Genomic DNA, 27552 nt, shown 5'->3' with positions numbered 1-27552 from the left:
GAGTCTTAGCCGGATTCACCACAGCCTCATTCGCGTCATTTCCTTCCAAAAACTAGTTTACTTATATCAGGCTCCTATCACGGATTTTTTTTTTTTTTTTTTAATTTGATGCCGGAAGAATAGTTGCTGGCCGGAAAATATTCATCTCTGAAGACTTAGGTACGTCAATCAAATGACGTATATCCGGTGAAAAAATCGCAATAAAAAAGAAAATCCTGGCACAATGATAATAAAATAAGAATGGAAAAAAAAGTTCGTGATTGATGCTTAAATACTTTAAAAAACGAGTTTATTTGCGAGCTAAGTATTTTTTTTTTTTTACTATACTTAATAGTTTTATTCTAAAGTTAATATAAATCTGACATGAAATATGAAACTAAAAAACAAACAGAAAATATTCCCCACAACGAGTACTAAAAATAGTTTTCCTCCAGTCTGTGAGCGAATCTATCTAGTTGGCCGTCCGTGGAGGAAGTTGGCACATGCCATAGTATAATAACATTCTGGGGGCAGATTCTCATATTTCCGCTGACATCTTTAACACGCGATCCAATAAAAAAACTGTGGTAAAACTTTTTGCAATATTACGTCATTTATAGTTATCTAATTGTCTGCTAGAGAGCACCTAATACCCCAGTCTTATTTACTTGGCTTTCGTCAACTCTGTCTTCTTTAACTGGAGCCCTAGATAGTTCCTCCACTGCTCCAAATATTTGGATGTAATTAACAAATAAATTAATTAATTCTAATGATTTTTGTTTTTTCTTTTTCCAGGTTTGGATATTCGGGGACTTCTGGTGTTCAGCGTGGCTAGCGTTAGACGTCTGGATGTGCACAGCATCAATACTCAATCTTTGCGCTATCTCCTTGGACAGGTATGTGGCCGTCACAAGACCAGTCACATATCCTAGTATTATGTCGAACAGGCGAGCTAAGATACTCATAGCGGCCGTATGGGTGTTGTCGTTTTTGATTTGTTTTCCGCCGTTGGTCGGATGGAAGGACACTACGCAAAATACCGTCATACCAGAAGGACCAGGCAGGCCGTTGACACCTGGAGGCGCTACCGTCATACAATGGCCGACAGCACCGCCCACCGAGGAACCACCCTGTCCTTGGCGTTGCGAGTTGACCAACGACGCTGGTTATGTAATCTATTCAGCGTTGGGCAGCTTCTATCTGCCCATGTTTGTGATGTTGTTCTTTTATTGGAGAATCTATAGAGCGGCCGTGCAAACTACTAGAGCTATTAATCAAGGCTTCAAGTTAACCAAAGGGAATAGAGGTATTGGTAATAGATTTGATGAACAACGATTAACGCTGAGAATTCATCGTGGCCGTGGATCTGTGATGCAAGGGAGTAGTGGTAGTAACAGCACCACGACAACCAACTCGGCGGCTAATTCCGTCACTAATTCCCCAGGTGGTTGCGGCGGTGGTGGAGGAGGAGGAGGAGGAAGCGGAGGCGGAATTGGTGGCGGCGGCAAGTCACCCGAGAAGAAGAACACAAGACGCCATGAAAGGATCAAGATCAGCGTAAGTTATCCAAGCTCGGACGCTATTTCAGCGGTGAACAACAATTCTCCGCCACCAACAAGTCCAAAATCGTCGATATCCAGTAATTCACCGCCTCCAAGCGGCCAGCTATTCGCTGTACACTATACGGGTAATGAGACTAGCTCTGTATATAGAAAAGATCCGAATTGCCATTTACGGGTCAGCGGTAACCGTTTAGCATCGCATCGCCGAGCAAGGCGAACGAGCAGCGAAGGCCAACCGACCAGACCTAGGCTGTTGGGCGATCCTTTGAGCGTCACCATCCAGAAGGATCTCTCTCCGTCCCCGACCTACGATGAAAACAATCCAGCAAAACCGAAACTCATTTCCCGTATGGGCAAGAGAAACATAAAAGCCCAAGTGAAACGTTTTCGTATGGAGACCAAAGCGGCTAAAACGCTTGGCATAATCGTCGGCGGATTTATATTCTGTTGGCTCCCGTTCTTCACGATGTACTTAGTTTTAGCATTCTGCGGCGATGAGTGCATCCACCCGATGGTATTCTCAGTGCTATTCTGGCTGGGCTACTGTAATTCAGCCATAAATCCATGTATATACGCGCTGTTCAGCAAGGACTTCCGTTTCGCTTTTAAAAGAATCATCTGCAAATGTATATGCACACGAGAACGAGGCCAGCGCGGTTCGTCTAGGTATACTAGACGTGGTTCTGACGCTTCACATCTGGGCGTACGTAGAACGGATCAACGAAGCTCCTCGTTGAACAACAACGAACTCATACCGAATCACCATCACGTGCATCATCACTCAGACAGTGATGCGAACAATGATGCCGGCTCAGAGTCCAGGTGACCACCAAATGTGGCATTAGCTTTGTTGCGAGCTAATCAGACTTTGTTGAACGTTTCGTCGAAATTCGTTTGAATTGTTGTTGTTGTTGTTGTTGTTGTTGCTGTGCTTTCATTCTTTTAATCTAATTCTCAATCTTCCCTCCTTTTTTTTCTCAATATTTTGTTTTGTAGAGGAAAATTTTATTGATAAAGAACCACGGGAAACAGTAACAGTGATACCATGGTATTATTATTCAATTTGGCGCTCTTAATATCAGCTGATTATTACATTTATAAGAAATACTGACGCCACATATTGTTGACTACTTATTATTATTACGCAGTAATTCTAACCACAATAAATGCCAAAATCATACATTTTCCATTTTCATTGTCCCCACCCCTATAAATCGCATTATAATTATAAAAAAAAAGCTTTACAGAGCTTTAAAGCACAAGCTTCTCTGTTTTATATCCAAAAGTTCTGTAAAAAACATTATTGGGAAAAATTTATAGCTTTATCGTTATTTTAATATGGTGGATTTTATCCTTTAATGGTAATCCCAGGTTTATTTTCATTTATTTGATGGAAATTCGGATAATGGAAATAAAAATCCTCTGCACTAATCTGATGAATGAAACTCCACAAAAAAATAGATGAAAAATCCAAAGCTATTTACAATTATAGAAATTAAACAGTGCTACAGCTGATAGAATAAGCTGATTCTATGTTGTGAAACATTGCCGTTCATTTTGTTCAATTTTATTGATAATAACCTGTCTAAACCTGTCTAGTTCTGTCTCATCCTGTCTAATCGTGTCTAATTACCTTTCATGCCACTCATGTTATATTCATAGTAGTGAATATAGAGCATGCGCCGTCCTAAGCTTAAATCATTTTCCTTAATTAATGGGCGAATTAAGTGAAAAGAAAATTGAAAAAGAAAAGGGAAAATCTTGTTTTATTACCAAATTAATTATTAATACATGTATACGATTACAATAACTAACACACACACACACAAAAGTAATTCCGTAATTTTTTTTCTGTTTTGCGTAAACCAAATTTTTGTTAAAATTTAAACTTAAAATTTTATGACGTGGTAGAGAAAGAGAGAGAGATAGAAATATAGGGAAAGAATACCCTTTTTTATTTGTTTTAAATTTAATTTAAACGCTGCCTTTCAAATTCAGCCATCAGAAATCAATCGCGTTTTCACGATTTGTTCTTTAATCACCAATAAATTAATTTCAGGAACAAAAATTGCACAGTTACTTTTTTTTTAATAATAATAAAAATAGAATTTTAAAAATTAATTATATTAATTATAATAGACTCTTTTTTTTAATTAGGGCCTAATTAGTTATCGATTTTATATCTTTGTCAAGGCCTAATCTTGAATGAAAAATTGATTTTTCTAACATTTAAACCAAATTAAATCAATTTGGATAATTAATTACCAAAAAAACTTCTCTTTTATTAATTAATCAAAAAAATGTAATTAATACTAAGTATAAAATATAAATGATTTATGGAGACTCAGGGTATTAAAATTAAATTTGAAAACAAAAAAAGAAATATTTAGGAATTGATGAAATAATTTAATGGATTAAAAAAAAGATGAGGTTGTTTTAATTAATTTTTTTAATTAAAGTAATTAATTAGGAATGAATTTAGGGACTTTTTTTTTTAGATTGATACTCTGATGAGCAGAGTTTAGGGATCGCATCCAGCTAGGTATAGTTTTTTTTTTTAAAAATTTATTTAATTATTATTTTTGTTTTATATGAGAACTTCCAGTTTTTTAGTGAATTACTTTTATCTAATTCTTGGAGAAGGGGCTATGCAATTTAATTTAATTTTATTTTTGGGAGGGAGACCATTATCATTAAAATTGAAACAAAATAAGGCGCCACGATAGCCGAGCGGTCAAGAGGCGAGACCCGCAAAGCTAATATGCATTGCGGTATAGTGGGTTCGATTCCCTATCTCGAAGTCTTGTATTTTATTTAATGGTTTTAATATGAGAAATTTGTAGTAAAGTATGTTAGGCGGTTATAGGCTAGACCCGCAAAGCAAAGGTGTATTGTTGGTTTAGTGGGTTCGATTCCCTATCTCTAAGTCTTGGATTTTATTTACTGGTTTTAATATGAGAAATTTACAGTACAGTATGTTTGCTAGTCGCCTCCGTCCACGACACCTAATTGGTAGTTGAACGTTAAGCCCCGCCTGAAAAAAAATAATTGAAACAAAATAATGAATGTTGAATCAGCATTATTTACGTTATTTACTACATTAATTATATTGAATAATTATTTCAATGCTCTCTCACGATTTCATTTCGAATAATTTTTTTTTTTTTAAACTAAGATGTTTTACGATAAGTACATTGTCTACAAAATACTTTTTTTATATGCATTTGAATTTTCAAAACATGAAATAGCACTAAATTTTTGTGAGGTGGATCCGGGATATGGGGGCATAATTGTGGTTTCATAGTTTCAGTTCACAAAATGATGAATGTGTTCCAGTAGATGCTGAACTGGGATTAGAGTTCTGATTTTCTAATTACCTTCCTGTCTAGCTGCCTCTTAGCGAGAATCCAATTTTCTACTGACTGATGAAAATCCTACTTATTAATTTTAGTCAAAGTATTGTTTTCGTGAACATGACGGTAGTGGGGTATAAATTAGGCATTTAAGGGATAAAACTTGGAAGATGGATTGTTTTATTTATTTTTTTTTGTTTAAATTGAAAGTAAACTCTCAAGGAGCGAAATTTAAGGGGGGATACGGAAGCTTCCTGGGGAAGGATCCCTCAATGTATATCCTGAACGATTCAAATTTGAACGTCGTTCCCGAATAAGATCCATGTTACACCATAAATCTTCTCCTTCCCCAGTTAGAGATTCAGGCTGAATCGGCTCGCCCGTATAGTTGAATTGTTCAACAATCCTGTTTACATCGGCCAATGGCCTGATTGGACATGGTGCCAGACTTCCTGCATGCGCTTGGCCATCTTTTCCCGGTAACTATTTTTGGAAAGAAGGGATTCTGGCAAGTTCCGTTGTTTCGGCGAGGCCAGGAGACCTCGTTTAGGGTGGGCAGCACCTATGATCCTCCGCCATTTCTGGACTATTCCTTGGGAGTCTGTAGGTAACTGTGGGTAACTCTCCGCATCATTTTTTCTTTATATCCATGAGGTTCCTCATTAAAGTGTGATGGACAAAATAGAGTGTGGCAAAAAACCCACTTGCTGGCAATCCTCGAAGCAACAACAGCATCCCTCACCCGCTGAGGATGTCTTGACGAAATATCTATAGAGCTTCTCGCTCACCGCTCATCAGAATCAACAATCTCATTCTTTTGCAAGCGTAAATAGGGAGCATTCATCAGTACTTGTACTCCTTAACGATAGCCAACCCACCTTATTCGGAACGCTGCTTGCGTTCGGCTCGTCTCACGATATTCCGCCCCCATCACACAAATAACTTCAAGGCAGGTCTTGAAATAATTCCGAGAGAAAGGGTTGTGACGTCACGCCCTAATTATTTTTTTTAATTAAAGCTTCCGCCTATTCTTAAAAGATAATTAAATTATTTAAGCACAAGTCTCAAACTTGTATTTGTTTAAATATTTATGAATACAATTTTTTTTTTAAATATATAAATAAAAATCTATTAGTGAAACAAAAAATAAAATAAAATGAAATTTATTTTTAAAAAAGTTGAGTTTTCAGAGAACTTAACTTAACGCGTACATATTCTAAAAAAATGCTAACTTAATCGAGAAGTAGTTTATTATTAAATTGTTTTATTTATTTTTTATAATTATTATTGTTCTCTTAATATTTTGCACTTCTTTGTTTTATTATTTAATATAAGAATTTATTAATTAATAAAAGAATATATTAATTAATATAATAAAGTATTAATTAATATGAGAATGTATTAATTAATATAATAAAGTATTAATTAATATGAGAATTTATTAATTAATAAAAGAATGTATTAATTAATATAATAAAGTTTTAATTAATATAAGAATTTATTAATTAATATAAGAATTTATTAATTAATATAAGAATTTATTAATTAATATAAGAATTTATTAATTAATATAAGAATTTATTAATTAATATAATAAAGTATTAATTAATATTAGAATGTATTAATTAATATAATAAAGTATTAATTAATATTAGAATGTATTAATTAATATAAGAATGTATTAATTCAAATCTTAATTGAAATCTCTATTAATGATTTTTCTCAGTTATTTGAGAAAAAAGAAAAACTTTTAGTTTATATTTTTAATTTATTTGTTTTATACTTAAAGAGAGAAAATGATGAGGCTTGGTTTTCACAATTAGAGTTCCTGTATTTACTTTGTTTCGTAGTTTTACAAAAGGGGAATTAGTGATGATTAGATTCCCTGTTTATCGGTGAAAATGGTCCAGTATCTGATCTGTTGTCACAGCTAATGTAGTTTCCAATTATAGGGCTTACTAGTTTAGAAGCCTCTCTAATCTTAAGAACAGCATGATCTTAAGATCCACGGTTAAGTTCTTGAACATTTAGTATTAGGCCTATTTGTTTAACCTCGGGTTAGCAAGATATTTTGTGGAATATATTAGAGGTGGCAGGTTATCCTTGCACCGGAAGCCTACACTTTTAGGAAACCGTACACATCCTGTGCAGTAAAGGCTGGTAAAACAAAACAAAAAATCAGAATTAGGACAACCTCTTTATTCTGTATTGATGCAGCATCTGTTGAAAAGATAATAGCCAAGGGCACCGAGTAAACTTGTCTTAAGCAATCCGTCATTGATACCAAGACCGGAACTTCAAAGACTGATGAGATTTTTTTTTTTTTTTTTATGTAGAAGCCACGGTTGATTTAGAAAGCAAGGAATTCGTAGGATTCGTGGCAAAGGATTTGACTCATATCCAAGATATGAAGTTATCCATTAACTTAAATTAACTTACATTTCCTTATATTAGCTTAAGATCCACACCAGACCAGCTTGAGGTTATGTAAAGTTTGGCTAATCTGGCTTGAGAAGTTTAATGAAGCAAACTCCAAAAATTCGATGACTGGGGTAAATAGGCGTCGAAAATAAAGGTGCGGATTAAGGTGCGGTAATCTCCTGAAGGGGAGGAGAGTCCCTGATTAGATCTTAAAATAAAAAAAAGGTGAGAATCCTGATTTGGGAAGCCATTTCAACTCCTGCAGCAGCAGACTAAGGACTTCTTAGAAGAAGTCCTTAGTCTGCTGCTGCAGGAGTTGATAATTCGCCCTAAAAATTTCTTCCAGAAAGCCTAAATTTCTCCAGATTAGCCTTTGTTCTACTCAGGAGGCTTTTCTTTAGCTTTCAGTCCCCATTATCTGTGCAAGATGTAACAGTACTCCAGGCTAAGAATTCGATAAGTCTATTGACTCAGTTAAAAATTAGGAAAGGTTCTCGTAACAAACCTGTAACTTAGTTAAATTTAGATTTAGTAGCAATGCTGGCCAACCTCTGGCTAACCTTCCGTATTCTTCAAATCTCCAAGAAAAGACTTTAAGATCGGGTACTTCTTATCTAATGATTAAATCTCTCTTAAGATAATCAAATAAACATTATTTATTATTTTTAAATACACTAAACGGAAAATTCATTTCTGGTCCGGTTTTTCCTGCTATTAGGACTCAAAAAATTGAAACAACAATTTTCCAACTGTTAAGCAGCTCTAAAGAGAGAGAGAGAGAGAGAAAAAAGCAAATAGGAATTTTCCTTTATAAATATAAATTAGTATACACACTTTTCCCACTTTTCACCATTTTTAAAAAAAATTTCAGCACCAATTTTCCGATTTTCTTAGAAAAGTGAAAACTCCTTTTACTTTTTCGCAATTAATATAAAAATTTAAGGCCTTAGAAGTTGCAACACCAAAAAAGAAATTTTTTTTCTTAATTTAGGGAAAATCCAATATAATTTGTTTTCTTTTAAAATTTTCTATGTAATGAAACTGTTCAATTACTTTATTTTTTTATTTTTTTAATTTAAATTAAAAAAAAAGTTTTATTACGAAAAAAAAATTAATAAATAAATAAAATAGTTTAAGGTATAAAAAAAGTGCCTCAAAACCTTTCTTATGGATAATTAAAAAATATATACATAAAAAACAAAATATTTGTATAAATAAGGGTAAAAAAAAAAATTAATAAATAAAAAAGATTTTTCAGTTGCAATTTTATATTTATTAAAATCGATTGTTAATTTAGTTCAAAAATAACTAAAAAAATTGAACTTGTATCAATGTGGCTGTGAATTTTTAAAATGCTCTTGTGACGTGTTTTCTAAAAGATTAAAAAAAACAAAAAAATTAATTATTTAATTTTTTAATGGACCCTTTATTAATATTTTTAGAAATGCTGTTTTAATTTAATTTAATTAAAAAATAATTAATTAAAAGTAACTGTGCGATTTTTTTTTTTTGTAAATAAATAAAGAATTAATAAATTCTTCATTTTTTTGAAGAACAAATTTTTAACTGATACGTTTTTTGAAACATGGAATTTATACTAGCTTTTTTTTTTTTTTTTTTTTAAATGTGGAGTTATGATTGGCCACCATTTTAAGGTTCTGCCTTGACCATTTTCCTTCTATAAGTGTGGGGGCGAGAAAGATGTAATCATAATTCATCTTTTAACTTCTACTCAATATTGCCGGGTATGTTTTTTTTTATAACCTTTCTGCCTTAGTTAAAGAGCTCTGATGCTGGATGCTGTGGAAACTCTTGAGATACTTAAGTACTTGTTGAGGTTGTAAGGGGTCATTAGAATAGGGGGGTGAATTGAAAGCCTACCAATTTTTCCCCCCTTTTTAGAAGTGCCCTTAATGGAAAAATCTTTTTAAAAAAAATGAAAAAATCTTCAAAAAAACTGTAACAATGGGTACTTTTGGTTATCTTTTTTGTCGTGTCCGGAAGTGTAGCACCTAAACCAGACTGATTTTTCCGGACTTTCCGAGCTTAGATGACCACAGGCAGACACGCCAATAGATATAAAAACCACTTGGTACATTGTTTTTTTAAAATGAATATGCCTCGTAAATTTCCACAAAGCTTTGCATTTAGATCGAAGCTTTCATTTGAAGAATTTTCCTGTGAAAATTTGTTTTGGGCTTTTCGTGGTATTTTTATGATGTTCCTGTGAGTTACTAGACTCGAGGAAGTCATGCGAGTGGTTAAACTAGATTATTTTATTTTCGTCAGTGCACTGCCGCAGTCCGGACGTTGTTGTCTCGCTAAAAACTATATAGTTTTCATTTATTTTGACTTAAGTATTGATTTTGCGATTGACTTCATACTTTTTATTGCTCTAGTACAGAGGTCGGCAACCCGCGGCTTGCGAGCCGCATGCGGCTCTTTTATCCAAATTTTGTGACTCTTCAGCCTGTCCAAAATAAATTGTATATTTCAAATTTTATTGAAACAAATGAAAATTTCATTTACTAAAGTAAAGATATTTTTTCAAAAAGAATTTAAGTGTGATAGGTTTGAAATTGAATAGAATTATATTAAAATACAGTACGTAATATATAGGACTGCCGCCATTTTCATTCAAACACAGGTGTAGTTACTATTTATTTGTTTATTTACTTCGCAATACGTGAAAATAAATATATAAAACATTTAAATGTTATTGAATATCATAAAATAATAATTTGTGAATACAAATGAGCTTCAGAGTTATTTACACTATCATCCTTGCGGCTCTTGGTAAGATTTATTAAAATTATTTAAGGAGAAATGGCTCTCTACTTAAAATAGGTTGCCCACCCCTGCTCTAGTAAAAGCATATGCTTGAAGAAAATTGAACTAAAATCAATTTAGATAACACCTGGAAATATTTGCAAATCAACTTCGGATTTTATTTTTCTTCTCGGGAAAACGGAGAGAAAATTGTATAAATGAGGAGTAAGTTTTTACTTGATTTTTCCAGTGGTCCTCTCCAAATAGTGTTCATAGTTTACTCTTCAGTCACACATGCACATTCTCTCCCTTCCGGTGAGGTCCTCTTTTTCCCAGAGATTTTCTTCGCTTCCTGTCCTGCAGTGTCAAGCAAAAAGAAAACCTCTCCAGTTTTTTTCCCATTCGATTTTCTTTTATTCAAGCCAAATGAAAAGCTTTATATTTACCTTTAATTCCTTGACTTTTCCTTCATTTTAGACAAAAAAACCGGGGTTAGTAGTGGAAACAGGGCTACCAATAGAATTACCTATACAAAGACTTACTTAATTCCTGTTTACAAAATAAGGGAACAAAGCCTGGGGGGGGGGGATTTCCTCTTCACTCTTGAATGTTTTTTTTAAATTTATTTTACAAATCTTTAAGTGTTGTAGTTAAGAGAGAGGTTTTACAAGTTTTAGAATGCATTTTTCTCCCCCGCAAGCGCAGCGGACAAAAAAAGATGGATTGTATGAATGTGGTAAACGCTAGTGAATCTGCAAATCTTTTCTTTTGCAAAACTTAGTATCGTTTTTTTTTTGTTGGGGGCTATGATATATCCGGTATCAAAGAGCCAAAGATCTTGCAAAGAAATTGCAAGCTAGGGACCATAATTTGGCCAAACAGTTTCTCCTGACTTGTAGCCTTGTTTAGGGATCGCCTAGGCTCGTAGTTTCGGCATTCCTCTAACCGTGATTGGATCCCTGGAATCGTTTGCCAGTATCGATTTCCAACATTTCGAAACTTTTTACTCGATTGACAGACTTTCTCTCACCAAGGAGTAAAAGAGCTAAGTTTTTTTTTTTTTTTTGGTTAAAAACAATCCCTAAGGAATCATATCCTCCAATGCCCGAAAGTCCAAGATTTCCTGTCCTTCCACTACTTCTCTCCTGAAGGCTTCTATAGGCCAATCCTTCGGTGATGCTAAGAGCTAGAGGAAAAAAACAATAATATAGAAAGATTAGAAAATATATATATTTATTTCTCTGGCCAACTGTTTTACAATAAACAGGATGGGACTTAAATATTTAATGGGAATAAAGGGCGGCCGACATTTGTCAGACAGGAAAAAACTTGTCAGTTTGGGATGGTTGGGTTTTAAAAGGGCACGTTAGAGATTATTATTCTACCAGCGGTTTCCCTCTGTGGAGCTCCCAAGTGTTGTGTTGGTAGACGTGTCAAGATAAGATAAGTAAGTCCTGTATAGATATGGCAGGATGACGGTTCGAACAGACAGTCGTCTTCCCCTCTCTCCTTCACGACCTGCTTTAGGTATCTCACTCAAGGCAGCGCACTCTAAATATAGTCCAAAATATATATTTTTAATTCAAGCCCTTTTTAACATGATAACTTTTATTAACCTAAATGAAAACTAAAAGAATAATTATTGGAGCGGAAGTATTAATTAACCCTTTTCTTTAAATTAACCGGAAGACCAAAATTTCGTACTCAATATTTTGATGGCGTTTAAAGGATTTGATTTAACACGTGACCTAATTTCTAGGTGTTCCTCGACTCCTAATTTTATGTTCAAATGAACGTCTTCAGCGTTAGCCACTTCCGCAATTTTCAAGCAATAGTTCTGATACCGGTGACTGGCTCAATATAAAACAACTTCCGGACAAGTTGCGTGATTTCCTTCCAAATAACCTGATCATAGCCAACCCTCAGGGTTATCTGACCTGACGATATTCACAGTAGAACAGTTCTATTAGTTATTGTATATTATAAAGAAAGGTTTAAATGACTTAAACGAAAAAAGAAAAAGAAAAAGAAATCCACACAATTTTGGCGATTTTGGGCGGAAATAGCTGCGACGATTTCTTTCTCTACACTTCCTGCTTACATTTCGCAATTTAATCACTTTAATTTGGATTCTTTTTCGAGTTTCAATTTATTTGAGAGGTGTTCCTGAAATGAGTTTCAGACTTCCCTGCGCGAACATCATCGTAATGTACAATTTATTATGAACCACATTACGAGAGTAATTCAAAGAACACAGACAGGAAGTTACAGTAAGAGAGAGAGAAAAAAAAAAACTCACGTTAGTTGACATCATAATTTCTCAATCGATAACTTCACCAAATACCAGAGACTATCGATCCATCAAGAAGGCAGTAGGACGTGGACAAAGTTGTCAGGAAGGGAAGCTGTAGTACAGGAAGTCCAAAAAAACATTGCCTGTAGCGATCACCCTTAGGAACTTTTTATCGTAAAATTAATGGCGTCATAAAATTCTACCATGGTCTAATCATAATTATTATTTCGTAATATTAAATTCAAATTTCCTTTCATCTTCATAAAATCCATAATTTTCACCATTTACATTGCATTGCAATTATTTTTTACGCCATTTTGATTTTAATAATTTACCTCTTTTTTACGTTTGTTTTGTAATGTTAATTTTTTTAATATTTTTGTTGTGCATCGACTGGCGAAGTCAATGCAGTGTTAGTTTCCTTTGTAAATATTGTAAATTGTTGTAATTAATTTCTTATATACTTTGTTACAATAAATATGTAAATATGTTATGTATATATATAAAATTTTTTTAGAATTTTATTGTACATTGAAATTTTATTTTAAATTTAATAAAAAAATTATTCCATTTAAGGTGAAAATATTGAACAAAATAATTTCAAATATTAAAAAATTGCAAAATAATAAATCCATATTATATTATAAATAATAAAGATATAATAATAACAATTGAATGAAGCTTTATTGTAAATTGTTGCATATAAAAAATAATAATTTTTCAATAAATATTTTTGTGTAAAAAAAAAAAAAATTAAAAAAATGAAAAACGGGTATTAATTAGCTTTTAATATATAATAAAATTAAATAATTTATTAATGAAAAGAAAATTTATTATAAAAAATGAAATATATAAAATAAAGAAATATATATATACAAAAATTTTATGTAAATAAAGAATAAATATTGGAAAATTGAAATCTTATTTATTTTTATTTCAAGATTCCTGCAGTTATACATTTTTTTTAAGGCGCCACGATAGCCGAGCGGTTAAGAGGCTAGACCCGCAATGCTAAGGTGTATTGTTGGTTTAGTGGGTTCGATTCCCTATCTCTAAGTCTTGGATTTTATTTAATGGTTAATATGAGAAATTTATAGTAAAGTATGTAAGGCGGTTATAGGCTAGACCCGCAATGCTAAGGTGTATTGTTGGTTTAGTGGGTTCGATTCCCTATCTCTAAGTCTTGGATTTTATTTAATTGTTAATATGAGAAATTTATAGTAAAGTATGTCAGGCGGTTATAGGCTAGACCCGCAATGCTGAGATGTATTGTTGGTTTAGTGGGTTCGATTCCCTATCTCTAAGTCTTGGATTTTATTTAATGGTTAATATGAGAAATTTATAGTAAAGTATGTAAGGCGGTTATAGGCTAGACCCGCAATGCTAAGGTGTATTGTTGGTTTAGTGGGTTCGATTCCCTATCTCTAAGTCTTGGATTTTATTTAATTGTTAATATGAGAAATTTATAGTAAAGTATGTCAGGCGGTTATAGGCTAGACCCGCAAAGCTAAGATGTATTGTTGGTTTAGTGGGTTCGATTCCCTATCTCTAAGTCTTGGATTTTATTTAATGGTTAATATGAGAAATTTATAGTAAAGTATGTAAGGCGGTTATAGGCTAGACCCGCAATGCTAAGGTGTATTGTTGGTTTAGTGGGTTCGATTCCCTATCTCTAAGTCTTGGATTTTATTTAATGGTTAATATGAGAAATTTATAGTAAAGTATGTAAGGCGGTTATAGGCTAGACCCGCAATGCTAAGGTGTATTGTTGGTTTAGTGGGTTCGATTCCCTATCTCTAAGTCTTGGATTTTATTTAATTGTTAATATGAGAAATTTATAGTAAAGTATGTCAGGCGGTTATAGGCTAGACCCGCAATGCTGAGATGTATTGTTGGTTTAGTGGGTTCGATTCCCTATCTCTAAGTCTTGGATTTTATTTAATGGTTAATATGAGAAATTTATAGTAAAGTATGTAAGGCGGTTATAGGCTAGACCCGCAATGCTAAGGTGTATTGTTGGTTTAGTGGGTTCGATTCCCTATCTCTAAGTCTTGGATTTTATTTAATTGTTAATATGAGAAATTTATAGTAAAGTATGTCAGGCGGTTATAGGCTAGACCCGCAATGCTGAGATGTATTGTTGGTTTAGTGGGTTCGATTCCCTATCTCTAAGTCTTGGATTTTATTTAATGGTTAATATGAGAAATTTATAGTAATGTATGTCAGGCGGTTATAGGCTAGACCCGCAAAGCTAAGACGTATTGTTGGTTTAGTGGGTTCGATTCCCTATCTCTAAGTCTTGGATTTTATTTAATTGTTAATATGAGAAATTTATAGTAAAGTATTGTTAGGCGGTTATAGGCTAGACCCGCAAAGCTAAGATGTATTGTTGGTTTAGTGGGTTCGATTCCCTATCTCTAAGTCTTGGATTTTATTTAATTGTTAATATGAGAAATTTATAGTAAAGTATTGTTAGGCGGTTATAGGCTAGACCCGCAATGCTAAGATGTATTGTTGGTTTAGTGGGTTCGATTCCCCGGTCTTAGGCCTTGGATTTTATTTAATGGTTAATAAAAGAAATTTACAGTAAAGTATGTTTGCGTAAAGCCCGCCTGAAAAAATAAGCAATTACTTTACTTTAGTTAGTTATACATTTTTCGAAGAATTACACAATTCGATTGCAGTGATCGATATGATAAGTAAGGATGTAAGGAGAGATCAGTATCTTAATTATGGCAAGAATGAGGTAAGTTGGTAACCACAAACTAATTTTTGAGAAACTTCTCTTCAAGGATTTCATTTTCCTTCAGTTTCCATGCTCCATTTCCTGTGTACAGTGTTGTCGCCGAAATCAGTCCTATGGCATTTGCCTGTGGAAATATTCCCAACAAAAAATGTTGGAGAATGCCAGAAAAATCTTTTATTCAGAAAAACTTGATAATTTTTTCCAGTTTAAGATATCTGTCAGTTTTTCTCCGAATTTTCCTGATTATTTTCATGCTGATTGGATTGCCTCTGGAAGTAGATGGAAAATGCTTTGAATGCCTGCTGCTGAAGCTCCTTGATGAAATGCATTGATGAAGCCAGAATGTTTGTCTGTGAGTTCGTTTCATGTTAAACATTCTTGAAGCTGTTGGCTTAGAGGTGAACTGACCATTAATTGAAAGTAATCTATCTAAGGCAATTCCCATCTACTTCCCGGGCGGTAACATTTAAACTTAAACCAGACAGGAAAAGGAAGTGCTCACTAACTCAGGAAGGAAGCAAACTGTACTCCGCCTGGAACAATAACAAAACACAGGTAAGGTTTTTTTTGTACTTGCAAGTGCCGCCATCTTTCGATAGATTTCCTGCCCATTAATTGCCCACTAGAGGAGAATGGCGTATGTGCAGGAGGCTGAGACAATCCACAGTTTTTTGTTGCACTAAGTGTTAGTGAGAGATCCTCGGTTCGAATCCCGCGTACAGCTACTTTTTCTTTGTTAGGAGAAAATAGTTTATAGTAAAAGTATGTTTGCTAATCGCCTCCGTCCACGACACTTAATTTTGGTAGTTGGACGTTAAGCTCAGCCTAAAAAAATAGGCGATTACATTTTTTTTTTCTACTTTACTAGTTTGGATACAGTTCTAGTGTCTATTCAAACTAAGTTTGAACTAAATCAGTCCCCTGGAAGTGATAGTTTGAGTAGTGAGTCTGTCAGTCTTTAGTTAGTTATAGCTCCGAATGTAATCGTCCAATATCAATAAAATTCAGTATTCTGCACTATTTTAGTGGGTACTAGAACTGCACTCAGTTTGAACTAAATCAGTCCACAGGAAGTGAAAGTTCGTATAGTGAGTCTGTCAGTCTTTAGTTAGTTATAGCTCCGAATGTAATCGACCAATATCAATAAAATTCAGTATTCTGCACTATTTTAGTGGGTACTAGAACTGCACTAAATTTGAACTAAATAAGCTTAAGAATCATTGGCCAATTTTGAAACTTACATTTATGGCACACGAAAACCAGAACTTCAAATATATCTGTAGTTCAGTATTCATCCATAGGTATAAATAAAACGGAACCGTAATAGGTAGGGGGAATAAGCCAGTTTACAATGGGACTCCAGCCATGTCCAGCAATGCAAGCAATGTGAACTATTCCTTTAAAGGTATTCCCCATAGCATTGCATAGCTCCGGAAATGGCACGTGAATGCGCAACAAGACCAACAACTATTTTGGTTGGATATAAAGTATTCTATTTTGCCCAAACTTTTACTGGTTTTCTCTGTCTCTTGACAACGAAAAGTTGTCAACATCCGGTATCAATTTTTTAAAATTTGAAAAAAGATGTATTTTAGAAAAAGTCAAAGATGAAAACTCACAAGATTTCCTGATTCTACAACTCTCAAGGTATGAACCCATTAATATTCTCCAAATTGGGAATATTTGAGAGACGCTTAATCAATTTAGACAGAATCTAACCAATGTTTATCTCCTGAATGTCAGAATTAATTTTTCGCAAACAAATATTTGGCTAAAAGGTGTACAGGAACTACATTTATACCTATAATTAGTACATCAAGTTAAAAGAAAATAATTTGAACTGTTTTGAGGGAAATATCGATTAAATAAAGAGGTACTTCCGGTACTCCGATTCTGAAGAAAACCTTATTGTAGCCTCCTCTGTTCACGCCTAATCCAATAAGTTCTTATAATATTTATTCTTGACCACTAGACCAACATCCGCTTCTATATCCATCTAGAAGAGTTCATCTTCAGGGCTTAGATTATTAGTATGTACGTAAAGTAAGTACAGAAGTGGTAAGTTAAGTAGGGGCCTATTTAGTCAGGCGAGCTTTATTACTTACTACTACCAAATTAGATGTGGATGGAGGCGACTAGCAAACATACTTTACTATAAATTCCTCATATTAACCATTAAATAAAATCCAAGACTTGGAGATAGGGAGTCGAACCCTCTAAACCAACAATACATCTTAGCTTTGCCTATAACCTAGCCTATAACCACCTAACATACTTTACTGTAAATTCCTCATATTAACCATTAAATAAAATCCAAGGCCTAGACCAGGGGGAATCGAACCCACTAAACCAACAATACATCATAGCATTGCGGGTCTAGCCTATAACCGCCCAACACACTTTACTGTAAATTTCTCATATTAACCATTAAATAAAATCCAAGGCTTAGAGATAGGGAATCGAACCCACTAAACCAACAATACATCTTAGCTTTGCGGGTCTAGCCTATAACCGCCCAACACACTTTACTGTAAATTTCTCATATTAACCATTAAATAAAATCCAAGGACTAGACCGGGGCAATCGACCCCACTAAACCAACAATACAACCGCTCGCTCGCTACCTTGACACCTATATGTATTCAAAAATGTAAGCCCTGAAGATGAACTAAATATATAGTTCAAAATGTGAGCGTAAAATTTTTTTGAAAAATTTATAAACTGACCAAAACTCAAGAATCCTCAGTTATCAACAGGCTGGCCAACAACTGCTTCTATCTTAAAAGAAAAAAACTGTACTGCCGGGTATCATCAGAGGTAAGTAATTGTAATTGTAAATTATAATTGTAATTCTGTGATCATTCAACTAAATTAGGAGATTTGTTCTTTAAACAGGTGTTACTAGTGTATTTGGAAAAAATTATTGTATTTTATCTTAAAATGTCCATCTTACATTGGTCTATTAATGCCCTTGCCTAGGCAGTATTCGCTTTTAAGGCTAAATGCAGTAAAAAAGAAGAAGAAGCCTATTGGCAGGCTAATTAAATTTATAAAATAATCTACTTGTCACGTCCAGTTAGTCTAGGGCAGGGGTCGGCAACCCGCGGCTCGCGAGCCACATGCGGCTCTTTTATCTAAATTTTGTGGCTCTTCAGCCTGTCCAAAATATATTGTATATTTCAATTTTATTGAAACAAATGAAAATTTCATCTATTAAAGTAAAGATATTTTTTCAAAAAGAATTTTAAATGTGATAGGTTTGAAATTAAATAGAATTATATTAAAATACAGTAAGTAATATACAGGACTGCCGCCATTTTCATTCAAACAAAGGTTTAGTTACTATTTATTTGTTTATTTACTTTGCAATATGTGAAAATAAATGTATAAAACATTTAAATGTTATTGAATATCATAAAATAATAATTTGCGAGTACAAATGATCATTGGAGTTGTTTACACTATCATCTTTGCGGCTCTTGGTACGATTTATTAAAATTATTTAAGGAGAAATGGCTCTTTACTTAAAATAGGTTGCCGACCTCTGGTCTAGGGTCATTCGTAACAATGATTGAATTCGTTATATTACAAAAAAAAGAAAAAAATGAAGTTTTATTATACATAAAAAATGGTGCCTTAATTAACAATTAATAATTACAAGAAAACATGGTTATTAGTTGGAAACGGAAATAAGTTTAATGATTCTATTTTTTTTAAAATCAAAGCTTAGCTACATGTTCAGCTTGAAGCTTAAACAATTTAGCCTTTTCATAAGCTACTTCCGGACTGTCGGCTAAATATTTTGGACCAGGTTGTACTGGAAGATTAGTAGCGGCTACTCGGAACCCATGTACTGGATCGGATACATAGGCGGTGCTCTGTACATCTCCGTGGGCGTCAACGTAGCTGTATCCTGTTTAAAAAAAAAGAAAATCGAATTTAAGCTGATTTCTTTTTACATTTCAAAGATTTCCAATTTTAAACACTCAAGACTGTACAGCAAAACTTGAGCAATGGTCTTGCAAGTGATCATGGCCGATTACATCCAGTGTAATCGCACCTACTCTGGGTCTTCGGTCTACTCTGCAGATTACGAAGGGTTCGGCGATGCTATGCCTTAAAAAAAAAACACACACGCAATCTGTTCACCTTTGTCTTTCTTACCTCATTTAATGATTTTTAGGTAGGAAATGTTTCAATTTTGGTTGTTCGTGTTAAAGTTTTTCAACGCTCCCTCATTTCCTGTGAGGGGTAAATAAAGTGAAAAATTTACGAAATTCCTTAATTTTGCAAGATTACCTCCTCTGGTGACACCGTCAAGTGTTTTTGTCTCATGTTTAGCTGAAGGACCTCCTGAATATCCAAAAGTATACTGTCCCAGTTCATCTTGAGCATGATATTGTGTAGTGACTACAGGGTTCACGACCACAGCTGATGATGGTACAGCTACTGCAGCTGGAGCTACCACGGCTGGTGCAACGGCTGGAGATGCAACTACAGCTGCTGGTGATGCGTGAACAACGGCTGCGGCTGGTGCAGCGGACGCAAAAACGGCTGGTGCAGCGGATGCAAGCACAGCAGGAGCCGGAGTTACGCTGACTAAGGCTGGTGTTGCGGTGACCGTGGCCACTCGGCTTAGTACACTTGGAGCTGTAGCCAGTACTGTGGCCGGACGTGCTGCCAGCAATGTGTTTCCGGCGACTAATGCTGGTCCGACGGAGAGGACCGCGTTCTCATGCACTTCCTTCGCGGCTAACGCTGCATCTCGGGCCTGCAAAGGAATATGCTGATTAAAGTGAAACTGCAGACCGTTGAAGGTGGGTAGCTAATAGTTCTACTAATAGTTTTAAATCATAAAACTCGGGATAATTTGCTAGATTATTGATTATCCCCTTGAGAAATAGGAGTCCAAAAGAAGTAATAATAAAAGCATTAATTAAGAGGTTGAGTGACGTTATCACTAACTTTAAAACGAGAGATAATTATGAAAAATAGCTAATCCCAATGAAGGGGCTAAGTCTAGTGCAAGTCCCTGGCTTGAAGTCCTTAATGTCCTCAAAGGAAAGTGCCCAGTTTGATAAGTGCAACTACTTGGGTTAAGCAGACCGACGCGAATTCCCGCACAGTCTTCTCCAAGATGGACACTCCACCCGGGCCAAACAGTGAACGATATTTAGGGTAACAAACATGAAACCTCCAAGGTGCCTTCAACGGTTAAGTAACCTTCCTAACCTGACTAAAGGTGGTCTCATAAGGAAAATAAGAAATATATATATAAAAAAATCTAGATTCTAAGCATTTACCCTTGTAGCTTCCACAGCAGCTATGTGAGCGTTATTAGCCTGAATGCGTTCAGCAGTTTCCAAGAACTCAGCATCAGCGGCGACCTTAGCAGCCACAGCAGACTGAGCAGCCGAATGGCTAGCTACAGACTGTGCAGCGGCCGACTGTGCAGCAGAATATTGTGCAGACGCTGAATGGGCAGCCGCGGAATTAGCAGCCACAGTTCTAGCGGCTGAATACTGAGCGGCAGCTGTATGTGCAGCGGCGGATTGTGCGGCCGAGTATTCAGCAGCTGCGGAATGTGTGGCTGCGTTTTGTGCGGCAACAGATTGAGCGGCTGAATACTGTGCGGCAGCGGAATGTGCTACGGCGGATTGTGCGGCTGAATAATGTGCGGCAGCCGAGTGTGCGGCCGCGGATTGTGCGGCTAGTGATTGTGTAGCGGCGGACTGGGCAGCGGCTGAGTGTGCAGCTGCGGATTGTGCGGCAGCAGATTGAATAGCCGCAGACTGTGCTACTGACAATCTTGCGGCAGCTGATTGTGCAGCTGAATAATGTGCAGCAGCTGTGTGTGCCGCTGCGGATTTCAAGCCAACATTATCGGCTACAACTGTGGAGACTACTGGGCGATGTACTAACGGAACTGGAGTAACGGCTACCAATTTTCCGCTAACTGCGCCAGCGAAATGAGCATCATAGGTAGATGCTACAACTGGAGCTGAAGCTACTATTGCAGGGCCAACCAGAGCAGTCTTCGTGACTACCGCGGGAGCGGCTGTCACTGTGGCTACATGGCTAGCAACAAATGGAGCAGGTGAGGCAACTACTGCTGGAGCTACAACAGCGGAGGTTTTGGCCACTACTGGAACAGCAGCTACTGTAGCTAGTGCTGGACTTGCAACTACAACAGGTGCTGCAGCTACCACAGTCTTGATAGAGGTAGGAACCGCTGGTCCTGCTGGAAGATTGGTTGCGGCTACTCTAAATCCATGGACTGGATCGGAGACGTAAGTAGCACTTTGCACCAATCCGTTACCATCGACGTAACTATAACCTGTCACAAAAAAAAAAAAAAAAAATGGATTACTCGAAATCCAGAAATCTTCAGAGATAGCCACTAACTGTAAGAAAAGGAAGTAGTAAAAAAAAAGCCCATTGCATTACCTCCGCGGGTTACACCATCAAGTGTTTTGGTTTCATGTTTGGCAGATGGGCCGCCTGAATATCCATACGTGTACTGACCTAGTTCATCCTGTGCGTGGTACTGTGTGGAGACTGGGGCTACTACCACTGGAGCAGGTGCGACAACTGTCTTCCTGAGTGTAGGAACCACGTGGCCAGCAGATAGACCAACCGCCAATAAGAGCACCAGCTGTTAACAGTTTTAATTCAAACATTATTAATCGTCATAAATTTGATGTTAATACTAAAAGTAGAAAGAGAATTATGGAATAATGGTTGAGAGTAAATGGTACAAATTTACGTGCATCTAATGTACGTAAGTGTAAAGTTAATATCGTAAATAAAAAGAAGTCGGTATTCTGCTTGAAGGGTGAAGTTCTGATAGGAGCCCAGAAGAAAGGCACTACCCTTGAGAGAGGGCTTTGCCCCTCCGCTCCAGCACAGTGGAATAAAGGTGATCATATTTCAGATACTTACATCAACGACATTCCGCAGCCCCCAGACTGGCCATGACCCCGGCCTGGACACTGGCCCGACTACTCTTGCTGGCCCACCAGGTAGTCTGGAGATGGAGAAGCAACAAGTGTTCTCCACATTGAAACCAATACTCTTTACATACACATGTTTACATTAGTACGTAATATCCGTCCATATTTCTTATTTACCTTACTGCTTTAAAGCACAATTTCCATGGTGATTAAAAAACCACGCCTTCTTCTTTCAGATTGCAATGGCTGATAGTTGAATTTGGGAACCATTATAAGCACTAATGTATTGTTGGTTTAGTGGGTTCGATTCCCTATCTCTAAGTCTTGGATTTTATTTAATGGTTAATTGTGAGAAATTTATAGTAAAGTATGTCAGGCGGTTATAGGCTAGACCCGCAATGCTAAGATGTATTGTTGGTTTAGTGGGTTCGATTCCCCCTGTCTAGGTCTTGGATTTTATTTAATGGTTAATATGAGAAATTTATAGTAAAGTTTATTTGGTGGTAATAGGCTAGACCCGCAAAGCTAAGATGTATTGTTGGTTTAGTGGGTTCGATTCTCCTTGGATTTTATCTAATGGTTAATAAAAGAAATTTATAGTAAAGTATGTTAGGCGGTTATAGGCTAGACCCGCAATGCTAAGATGTATTGTTGGTTTAGTGGGTTCGATTCCCTAGACTAAGTCTTGGATTTTATTCAATAGTTAATATGAGGAATTTACAGTAAAGTATGTTAGGCGGTTATAGTTAGACTAGACCCGCAAAGCTAAAATGTATTGTTGGTTTAGTGGGTTCGATTCTCCTTGGATTTTATCTAATGGTTAATAAAAGAAATTTACAGTAAAGTACGTTTGCTAGCCGCCTCCGTCCACGACACCTAATTTGGTAATTGGACGTAAAGACCCGCCTTAAAAAATAGGCAAAATGCTTTTATTCTCTTTAATTTTTCCAGTTTACGAAATCACTGTCCTAGAAAATTAGGGTGGGGCAGAATGAGAAGAGAGAGTACGAAATTTATAAGTTTAGAATTGAGAATTATTTTCAGATAGAAGAGGAAGTCCTGAGATTGTACAGCACGCAGATTATTTGATATTTTTATTTTTGAAGGTCAGTCAAGTGATTAAATAATTAAGAAGATTACAAAAAGTTGTTTAAAGAGGACTTAGTTTTAAAGTAGCTAATTAAAAGTTATTTAAGTAATTTTGTGGCCTTAAAGCTATAAAAAAAAAGTTTTTAAAAATATGACCTTGATATAAGGGAAATCATTAGCTATGCAATTAAATTATCGATTTCCATCTAATTAAAAATCGATTCGCAAATAAATGAAAGCAAAGTATTATTAAAATAAACTAAACCAATCAACGAGTGCGTCATTCGATAGTTAGTTGTTTTTTACCCCACCTCCGCATTTTATTTACAAATATATACTTAATTACGTAAAGCGGAACTGAAACATGTGACTTGAAACATTGCATACTTGATCTTGAATTCTCTGTCCGCATGGTCCCGCTGCAATCTATTCCGCAGTAGAAATTGCAAAGATAAAAAAAAAAGTGTGCCTGAAGGCGAGAGTCCACGCCCACTTACAGCATCCAAGGATAGCTGGTCCTTTTTACCTGTTTTTCAATCTCTTTCTTATCCCCCAAGTGCTCATATTGTGTGACCATGCACTCTGTGTGTACACCATTTCGCTCCTTTCATGTAGCTAATAAAATTCTTCCGCAATTTTATAGTTTTAAGTAAAAGTTTTACTTTCTCCGTTATAATAGAGGTCAACACAGATTAGGGTTTGAGATTTCAACTTATTATTTATTTTAGTCCCTATTCTGAACCAAAAAAAACAAAAAAACTTTAAAACTAACTTGACTGAGACTTCCTGTCTTATTAGAGTGGACTTTGAGGAACACCTCTTACGGGATGGCCATGAACAAGATGGAGGCTTAGTTTAGTGGATTTAGTTGATAATAACGAGAATAAGGGTCAATCGAAGTGCTTAGAGCTAGATAGATAAGGGAATCCATTGTATAGGAGTATATTACTGGGTTGAGCTATCCCTTTAAAGGGAATCATAACTGGGTACTTCGTCCTTAAGTGCCCTTAATCTAAAAATTCTCCTAGCAAAATGTTTCCAATAAAGCTAATCTATCTGGATCAAGCTAGTCCACCTATTTGGGTGACTAATCCATCCCAGAATTACGATAAATTGTCTATTCCACTTCCTTTTTAATACAAAAAAAAACAAAACAAGATTTTGAACCACAGAAAATCCACATCCGGTTGAAGAATATTCTTAAATCGCTAAGTTCCACATGCGGTAGAACCTAAACTTAAACTTAATTTTAAGCTTGACGTAAAATTAAAAATTAAAGTTAAAAAAAAAAATTAAATATATAAAACAAATATTCATAACCTGATCTACAATATGAAATAGATTTGAAATTCATTAACCTATAAAAAACAAAAAAAAAATGAGAATCACGAATTAAATCAGCTGGTTCATTAAAACATATGATCAATGACGTCACATTATTATATTTAAATCAAAATTTTGACCTCTCATTGTATTAAAATGAACTCACTTATTAATATAGGTTTAACTATTTATATACGTATATACTCGTATATGAACGATTTAAAAACAAAATGGACGATAATGAAAGTAAAAAATAAATAAGTAATCAACAAAAGAAAGTGGTAATTACCTGAGCTTTCATCGCTGCAGCAAGAAATAGACTCGAACGATATCTAGGTATATAACGTTCACAATAATTCGTTCGCGACCTAAACGGTTCAAATCATTCCATCACCACTCCTTTATATATAAGTACGTAAGTGTGTATGTCTGCATAAAACTACTCCAGATTCCCCCTCCCAACCGTCTTAAAAATGGCGACTTTTTTTTTCTTAAGTCTTTCTTTTTTCCTCCCATTTCTTTCTGTTGCTTTCCTGTTAATATCTGACCCGGTAATTGGTGACTCAGAACTTTAAACGTAAAAAGGATAAAAAATAAATTTTTAACGAAACTAAAGAGAGAGACAGACAGAGAGAGAGAGAGAGAGAGAGAGAGAGAGAGAGAGAGAGAGAGAATTTGTGGGAGTGCTCCAGACCACATTTCTTTTGTATGGATCAAACCGGATACTATCACTGGATAATGATTTTTAATCGAATTCCTCAATTTCTGGCCACATCCTGTACAACAGAGGTCGCCAAAAAAGGTCTATATAGAACCACCCAGGGGTCTATTTAACAATAATAGGGTGTCGATCCTGAGCCAGGGGGTCGAAGGAAAAACAATTTCGAACCCAATATAGCGGAACCTTGCAAAGAAACACTAGGCACAACCATCTCAAGTTAAGCGGGGCTTAACGTCCAACTACCAATTAGGTGTCGTGGACGGAGGCGACTGGCAAACATACTTTACTATAAATTTCTCATATTAAACATTAAATAAAATCCAAGACTTAGAGATAGGGAATCGGAACCCACTAAACCAACAATAAATCTTAGCTTTGCGGGTCTAGCCTATAACCACCAAACATACTTTACTGTAAATTCCTCATATTAAACATTAAATAGAATCCAAGACCTAGAGACAGGGAATCGAACCCACTAAACCAACAATACATCTTAGCTGTGCGGGTCTAGCCTATAACCGCCTAACATACTTTACTGTAAATTCCTCATATTAACCATTAAATAAAATCCAAGACTTAGAGATAGGGAATCGAACCTACTAAACCAACAATAAATCTTAGCTTTGCGGGTCTAGCCTATAACCACCAAACATACTTTACTGTAAATTCCTCATATTAAACATTAAATAAAATCCAAGGCTTAGAGATAGGGAATCGAACCCACTAAACCAACAATACATCTTAGCTGTGCGGGTCTAGCCTATAACCGCCTAACATACTTTACTGTAAATTCCTCATATTAACCATTAAATAAAATCCAAGACTTAGAGATAGGGAATCGAACCTACTAAACCAACAATACATCTTAGCATTGCCGGTCTAGCCTATAACCGCCTAACATACTTTACTATAAATTTATCATATTAACCATTAAATAAAATCCAAGGCCTAGACCAGGGGAATCGAACCTACTAAACCAACAATACATCTTAGCTGTGCGGGTCTAGCCTATAACCACCAAACATACTTTACTGTAAATTCCTCATATTAAACATTAAATAAAATCCAAGGCTTAGAGATAGGGAATCGAACCCACTAAACCAACAATACATCTTAGCTGTGCGGGTCTAGCCTATAACCGCCTAACATACTTTACTGTAAATTCCTCATATTAACCATTAAATAAAATCCAAGACTTAGAGATAGGGAATCGAACCTACTAAACCAACAATACATCTTAGCATTGCCGGTCTAGCCTATAACCGCCTAACATACTTTACTATAAATTTATCATATTAACCATTAAATAAAATCCAAGGCCTAGACCAGGGGAATCGAACCTACTAAACCAACAATACATATTAGCTTAGCAGGTCTCGCCTCTAACCGCTCGGCTACCGTGGCGCCTCACCCATCTCATATAATTAAGAAGCAATACTGTAGTTACTTTACTTATTTATAATTATTTATTATTTAATAAATATTAAGGTTACACAATGTAAAATTACTTTAATAAAATGTTTAAAATCATAAAATAAATTGTACAAAACACAGTACCTAATAGATAGTTTTATTTTTAATTAACTGAAAATTACTTTAATGGGGGGTCGATGGAGATTTCTGAAAAATTATATAGCGGGGGGTCCATGATCGAAAAAACAGTTTGGCAACCCGTGCTGTACATCCCTGAAATAAACATCTTGAACCCATTCGCAGGATCTTACCAGGTAATACCAGGAGCAGGAAGTTCTAAATACATCCCTCTTTCTCTCTCCCTCTGTCTTAAAAGGAAGTAAAACTAATCGCACAACTTCAGGAACTCCGTTCTGGTCCAAACAATAAGTAATTACTTATTTGTGGCGATCATAATAATTTTTTGAATCAGCAATTCACCCAAAAACAAAAATAAAAAGAAATCGACTCAATAAAGTAGCACTTCCGGTTTGTTGATTTGTTCAAAAATACTTATTTCCAGGTTACGAGGTAGTTGCAGCGATTTGGACTTCCTGTGACCGAAAAACAAAAAAAAAAATTCGAGGGAAACCTTAAGACGGATATATCTGGTGAAAATTAAATACCTTCATGATTACAATACTTCCTCTTTAGCACCAGTAGAGGAAGAGGAAGTAGAAAGATGGCATGCGCCCAAGTCAAGCAGAAATGTGCGATTAATGTGGCAATGGGAATCCCGTCTTATCCATTAACCAGATCCGGGTAACCCTCCATTTTGGTTTCAATCTCTCAACAACTACTAGTTCAATTTTATTCATATATTATTCAAATTTTATTGCGTTTCTAGTTCAATTCTGTTTGTCCGTAGGATTGTCTGTGACAGTAGCTGTT

General features: G+C 35.4%; 2 protein-coding genes across 4 annotated transcripts in view; one reads left to right on the top strand and one right to left on the bottom strand.

The window, feature by feature from the left end:
• The window catches only part of LOC141446749 (octopamine receptor Oamb-like), a 191502-nt gene extending 185308 nt beyond the window's left edge, over nt 1–6194 (top strand). For both annotated transcript variants that reach the window (XM_074113466.1, XM_074113465.1), the window contains one exon: nt 775–6194. In XM_074113466.1, coding sequence (XP_073969567.1) covers nt 775–2367 — 1593 coding nt within the window. In that variant the 3' untranslated portion in view covers nt 2368–6194. The remainder of the gene's footprint in view (nt 1–774) is intronic.
• A 12405-nt stretch (nt 6195–18599) lies between these two features.
• LOC141446747 (uncharacterized) lies at nt 18600–24936 on the bottom strand. Of its 2 annotated transcripts, none has more exons than XM_074113463.1 (5): nt 24778–24936; nt 21571–21778; nt 20427–21460; nt 19423–19894; nt 18600–19036 (listed from the first exon to the last, which is right to left on the bottom strand). In XM_074113463.1, the coding sequence occupies exons 1-5, from the start codon at nt 24787–24789 to the stop codon at nt 18843–18845; spliced, it is 1920 nt and encodes a 639-aa protein (XP_073969564.1). In that variant the 5' UTR covers nt 24790–24936; the 3' UTR covers nt 18600–18842. The 2 variants fall into 2 exon arrangements, with proteins under 2 accessions (XP_073969564.1, XP_073969565.1); XM_074113464.1 differs by having other exon boundaries at nt 21649–21778.
• Between the last annotated feature and the right edge of the window lie 2616 nt (nt 24937–27552).

The sequence above is a fragment of the Rhodnius prolixus genome, unplaced genomic scaffold, assembly GCF_049639745.1.
Source record: "Rhodnius prolixus isolate KJV_2025 unplaced genomic scaffold, Rpr scaffold_7, whole genome shotgun sequence".
Taxonomy (NCBI): Eukaryota; Metazoa; Arthropoda; class Insecta; order Hemiptera; family Reduviidae; genus Rhodnius; species Rhodnius prolixus.
The sequence above is the reverse complement of the archived record's forward strand: the minus strand, read 5'-3'. Positions and strand labels throughout refer to the sequence as shown.